Genomic DNA, 6035 nt, shown 5'->3' on the forward strand with positions numbered 1-6035 from the left:
TCATAACTGTGTTTAATCCAAAGTATATGGTATGTGCTATGAAATCAGAAAATGAATTACAAATTTATCAATATCTGAAAAAGTCGATTGGCAACTACAGTATCGGGGAGAAAGTCGTGTCTTAGCCTATACTATTTGACAAAATAATTACAAAATATATAATAACTAATAATGTTTATATAATTCCTTTTATTTTTTTATTAATATTAAAATGTAAAAATTATTTTAATTGTTGTATACATTAATATTTGTCCAAGATTGGTTTCTTTAGGTGTTCATTTGATGAGGCGGTGTGACATCGGCTGCTGATGGTGGAGTCGTCCTGTCTGACCTTGGTCGCCTTCAGAGGTGAGTCACACAACTTTCATCTCTTAAATTGTTCATAATTACGTCGTGTCAGCCTTCCTTTATATTGTATATCGATTCCTCAACTAGTAAGAGCTTTACTGACGACTTGAAAGCTGATAGGAGTTGATATTTTGGTTATAAGAGTGAGATAAGTGGAGCCGGTGTGAGTGATCTTCCTGGGCGACCGGCCGAGGCGTCCCGCACCCGGCCGCATCTTTGATCTCTGCTCTACAGTAGTAGAAGTCTGCTCTCTTGTGCCGTGATCCCCCTGACCTCCCTCTTATCTATAGTACTGTGCTCCGGATGGCAGTCATTATATATATATATGTGTATATATATATATATGTATATAATTTATTTTATTTTTTATCTTTATGGGGGGGGACTAGTTAACGGCACTATATATAGAATTTGCTGTAAAGACTAAGATACTTTCACTTGCGGATTGAGAGTAATAGGTTATTGGTCATATTCCTCCAGCAATTGTAGAACATGGACAAGAGTGCCAAATTTAAATGGTTTTATATACTCTAGATGCGACTTACTCGCTTCTCGCATAATCCTTGTAAGCATTCTCTGGTCCATATTAGAAATTTAATTATGAAGGCTACCACAAGCCCTGACGAAGGTTAAAAAAAAAATAACCAGAATGGCACTAGGCGAGCCCGCAGCTTTCACAGGCCGTAGTGAGGAGTCCCGGGTCCCCAATATACTAGGCGGACTTCTATATGAGTGGACATGTATAAGAGTGGGATTGGGTGGTTATAGATAGGAGCTGCCTCGTATGGGCCAATAGGCCTTCTGCAGTTGCTTTTCTTATGTTCTAGTTCCTTAACATTGTTCACGCGGCACGTTCCTGTTAAACTTTTCTACGAATTAAGTACATAAAGCTAGCGCTTAACTTCATCTAGCAATATAAAGGAACTTGCAGTGTTTGAAGATGAAGGAAAGCCGCCAATGAATGTAATATTAAACTTTTAAATTTTGGAATGAAGACCACATTTCAAAGTAGTTAGTTTGAAACCCGGAAATTTGGTTTAATATTACATTGCCAATTTACTTCACTTTTTTTAAATATAAACAAATTTTCGGATCATGACTGCAGTAGATAGTACATGTGGGACTTGGTTCGGCGTTGGGCTAGAGCCCTATATATCCTGGAGGGCTGAAAGTCGACAAAATAGCTTTTCGGCCAACCAGCCAGTTTACTTTTGGTTTTAAAGTAAATTATGTATACTTAATGCGCAAAGTGGGTATAGATCCGGTGTTCGTGACCAGCGTATTAATACCGGTGGGCGGGGCTCTGTTGAGGGCGGGGTGGGGGGTCCTGTGTCTCCGCCCCTCTCATTCTGTTTGACGAGTTTGTTGCTATGTTAAATACTAGATCTTGACTTGCATGGCAGATTTTGGTTCCCTTGTTGTATGAGACTAGTACTTGCCATGAACGTGGCCTAGATACTTGTGCAGTATCTAGTACCTGCTTCTAAAAGTACTGTTAATCTTTTATAAAGCACAAGACTTGCTAAGAATATCCAGTCAAAACTGGACGAACGTGAAGTTGCTCTTCACGTTTGAAGTTATAAAGATTGGTTGCATACCATAGCCATTCTCAAGCCGTAGCTTGGAAAGGGGGATTCGGAGACCAAAAATAGCTGGGTAGACGCTGGCAAGACATTGGGTGTAATATGCTAGGGTTGGCTACGTAAGTGTAGCATTGGTCTAGGCATTGTTTATAAATATGAAGCTTCTTTGTTTGATGTGACTGAAAATGGATCGTGCTAGACTTCTTTAAGGCATACTTAGGCTATTGTATTTGGACATTAGTCTTGAAAATTATAGGAATATTAAGCTTCAGACGGCATGCCTTGGTAGCAAGATAGGTTGGCAAGTGAACATGTGATCTCTTGGCATGGCAACAGTAGAAATTCCTAGGCATTTGTCTCCATCCTGTCCTCCATATTGTTGGGAGGAGCACACCGGCAACTAGACCTGCCTCTACTCCTGCCACTGCTTTGGTCAATTTCTAGACAATAAAATAAAAATCTCTGCACAAATTGCTATTTAATTGTATGCAGTAGTACACTTGCATGATAATACTAGTTAAGGATACCTGGAAGAACACCGGGAAATACCTGGTACCTGGAAATTTCCCTTGATAAGGGAATCGTGTATAGTTGCCGTGCTTATAGCAGTTAAATTTGTGGAGGAATGTGTCTGTCTAGAGCTTCTGAAAGATTGATGTAATAGTGATGTCGTGTATTTCTAGGCTTTATTGTACGTTGCTTTGGTTTATAAGAAATTGCTTTAAATTCCGTTAATTCAACTTAAGAATGTGGTCTTTGTTTGATTCGGATAACTTGGTTATCGATGTGCACTGTCGTGAAAGCTGTAGTGTTGTGGCAACGCTTTTGCGAGTAGTGTTCTCTCGGACGGTTTCAGCTCTGCATGGGTTTCGCCAGCTCCAGACTAAAGGGATATGGGAATTCTAATTCTAGAACTTCAGACATTAATGTAGTATCTTCAGGTAAGCATCTTATTAAATGCTAGATAATTCGTCCTTATTAAGCGACAATGTAACGGTATCTTTATTTTACTAGACTTTCAACTGTAAGGCTAGACTTGTTTGCGAACATGCAGAGTTTTAGGTGGAAAACGTTAAAATTTATGCAAGTTTGAGGCATGCCACATTAACTTATAAAGCTACATTTTTTTTTAGTTCTAATTTTGTCGATCATGGTTTTACGATAGTCTTCCGGTTAGTTGCCGTAACCAACATAGTACTGGCATAGTAGTTGCCGTACTATGACAGGGGTGGCTATTAAAATTCGGTATGCATTTAGAAATGCTTACTTATTTAACACTAATTCTGTCCTATAATTTGTGCTTCAATAAATGTACAAGTAATGTTGAAGGACGTGAAAACTAAAGTTGAGTTGACGTACTGAAACTATATTAAAACTATAAAATGCTGGAGATACTTATTCAGGTAATTAGTCGGGTTATTCTTGCATATCTTGTAACCTTCCTTTCGTGCACTGTATAAAATTACTATAATAGGTCTATCCTAAATCTGCCTAGATATTAGAACTTTAAGGTAAAATCTTTATCGAGCCAATGTCACCTTTGCTTGACCTTTGATTGCTTTAGGTTGCGGCGTAACAACTGTTCATGTCGGTTGTCATTATGTAATTTTTTAACGCTTTTCCAAATTGGTGAGCTTTTTAATCACGGTACTTTGTGAACAGTTTTAGCTTAAGGTTTGACCTTTTTAAGTGACTCGCTCGTGTCCTCTGCGCTCTGCTCTGAAGGTCGCCCAAGGAGGCCAGCAGGTGCATCTGAGCACGCGCAATGCCGGCTGGCTCTTAATTACTACTTTCTAGATGAATTATACTCCTATATTCTCAACGTTTATCGAACCAACGTAAATTAACGTTGATGGTTAAAAGAACTTTAAAGCTTTAACATTATATTCAATGACGTGCCTCGTTGGCGCATGTCCACCAGACGTGACGTAGATGCCGCCCATAAGTAGGGCTGCCGCTAGCCGCTCTGTGTCAGTCGCGCCAAACCAGTGGTGAGTGGAGGTTACGCGTGGACAGTTTTAGTTTTGTTTTATATACAGTATCTTTTTAGTGTCTAAACACTAGCTTATTTAAGTGTTACGAAACGTGTATTGAATGAAGCTGATAACTAGTAATGAAATTGTGTAGCCAGATGTTTATAGATATTCCTCGGCACTTGCCGGCTTTCCTGGAAACGTTTCAGTGACGCAAATTGGCAAGGCCAGTAAATTGTACCTAGCTATAATGGTTCATAACTTTTCATTGCAGAAGCCTCCTCTCCAAACCTCCCCACCACAACCACCATAATGTCCAAGATTGGAATTAACGGATTTGGCCGTATTGGTCGTCTTGTACTCCGTGCTGCTCTTCAAAATGGTGCGCAGGTTGGTAAAGCTTGCTCTGTGTTTCTTGAATCTTCGGCACATGAACCTGTGCACCTGGTGGGAAGTGGTCTTGTGTTGAAAACTAGTCTAGAAGTGCATTCATTGATAAGATTAATGTTTAAGTGTTAGGATTCGCATAAAATTCCTTTGATCAGTACTAATGTTGTGCTATTTAAATACCGTAATCTTAGAAGTTATGGAAGTAGAATAAACAAAATTCTCCCCATGCACACTACATTTGCTTCAAAGTATCTTTAATTTAAATTAAATTTCTTTATTTTAAATGGTACCGTTAAACTTGTACGTGTGCTCAAATTTTGCAAATTTAAGTCTTAGTCGGTTAACAATTGGTCTAGTTTATATTTAAATATAACGAATCTCTCTCCTCCTAGGTTGTTGCAGTGAATGACCCCTTCATTGCTCTGGACTACATGGTGTACATGTTCAAGTATGACTCGACTCATGGTGTGTTCAAGGGTGAGGTGAAGGCAGAGGATGGTGCACTGGTTGTTGATGGCAACAAGATTGTAGTCTACAATGAAATGAAACCAGAAAACATTCCATGGAGCAAAGCTGGTGCAGAATACATCGTAGAGTCTACCGGTGTCTTTACCACTATTGAGAAAGCCTCTGCTCACTTCACTGGTGGTGCCAAGAAAGTGGTAATCTCTGCCCCCTCTGCTGATGCCCCAATGTTCGTCTGTGGAGTGAACCTTGAGAAGTATTCGAAAGACATGACCGTAGTTTCTAATGCTTCCTGCACCACCAACTGTCTTGCTCCTGTTGCGAAAGTCCTTCATGAGAATTTCGAAATTGTTGAAGGTTTGATGACTACTGTACATGCTGTCACTGCCACCCAGAAAACTGTTGATGGCCCCTCTGCCAAGGACTGGCGTGGTGGCCGTGGCGCTGCCCAGAACATCATCCCATCTTCCACTGGTGCTGCTAAGGCTGTCGGAAAGGTTATTCCTGAGCTCAATGGTAAATTGACTGGCATGGCCTTCCGTGTTCCTACTCCAGATGTGTCTGTTGTAGATTTGACTGTCCGCCTTGGCAAGGAATGCTCTTATGACGATATCAAAGCTGCCATGAAGGCTGCATCAGAGGGTCCCCTCAAGGGTATCTTGGGTTACACTGAGGATGACGTTGTATCTTGTGACTTCACAGGAGATATACGGTCCTCCATCTTTGACGCTAAGGCTGGTATCCAGCTGAGCAAGACATTTGTCAAAGTTGTATCTTGGTATGACAACGAGTTTGGGTATTCTACCCGTGTCATTGATCTTCTAAAGCACATGCAGAAGGTGGATAGTGCCTAAAATGTTGGCATATCCTGAAGATATGGTGATGTAAAGAACGATGGGTAAAAGAAGTATGAATGTGGAAAGTTACTATGGTTGGGAGTAGTGGCCAGTCAATTGTATGCTTTATTCCCATGGTTTGGTTTTAGATAATTTGTGTAAATCGGGTTTCCCGTTTAAAATAATTTAAGATCTGCCTAGATTGATTCTGTACTTGTTCGGGAAGATGAAAGGTATGGAGTAGACTTGAAAGACCTGCCTCCAGGCTCCTTTAAATCGGCTTTGCATTAGCTCTGGTCTCCTTTGAAAAGAAACATTGTCTTGGTTAATAAATATTATGTAGGCTGTGACCAACTGGATATTGGCAAATAAATGTCTTTATTTCAAGTGTGTTTAAAGTTTCCTAAAGGTTTTGAAGTTCTAGTTAATTGAAAGATTTA

General features: G+C 40.0%; 1 protein-coding gene across 3 annotated transcripts; it reads left to right on the forward strand.

Annotated features, from left to right (window-relative positions):
• The first annotated feature begins 293 nt into the window (after positions 1–293).
• On the forward strand, positions 294–5982 carry LOC123763002 (glyceraldehyde-3-phosphate dehydrogenase). Of its 3 annotated transcripts, none has more exons than XM_045749906.2 (3): positions 294–348; positions 4179–4294; positions 4687–5982. In XM_045749906.2, the coding sequence occupies exons 1-3, from the start codon at positions 309–311 to the stop codon at positions 5611–5613; spliced, it is 1083 nt and encodes a 360-aa protein (XP_045605862.1). In that variant the 5' UTR covers positions 294–308; the 3' UTR covers positions 5614–5982. The 3 variants fall into 3 exon arrangements, with proteins under 3 accessions (XP_045605862.1, XP_045605861.1, XP_045605863.1); XM_045749905.1 differs by lacking the exon at positions 294–348 and adding an exon at positions 2779–2872; XM_045749907.2 differs by lacking the exon at positions 294–348 and adding an exon at positions 3795–3922.
• The last annotated feature ends 53 nt before the right edge of the window (positions 5983–6035 follow it).

Source organism: Procambarus clarkii, chromosome 47 (assembly GCF_040958095.1).
Source record: "Procambarus clarkii isolate CNS0578487 chromosome 47, FALCON_Pclarkii_2.0, whole genome shotgun sequence".
Classification (NCBI taxonomy): domain Eukaryota; kingdom Metazoa; phylum Arthropoda; class Malacostraca; order Decapoda; family Cambaridae; genus Procambarus; species Procambarus clarkii.

Excerpts from the sequence above, each read along its gene's own strand:
- LOC123763002 (XM_045749905.1), top strand. The coding sequence starts at position 2,794 with ATGGGTTTCGCCAGCTCCAGACTAAAGGGATATGGGAATTCTAATTCT. Across the intron at positions 2,873-4,178 it reads CATTAATGTAGTATCTTCAG|AAGCCTCCTCTCCAAACCTC; the intron begins GTAAGCATCTTA and ends TTTTCATTGCAG. Across the intron at positions 4,295-4,686 it reads CTCTTCAAAATGGTGCGCAG|GTTGTTGCAGTGAATGACCC; the intron begins GTTGGTAAAGCT and ends CTCTCCTCCTAG.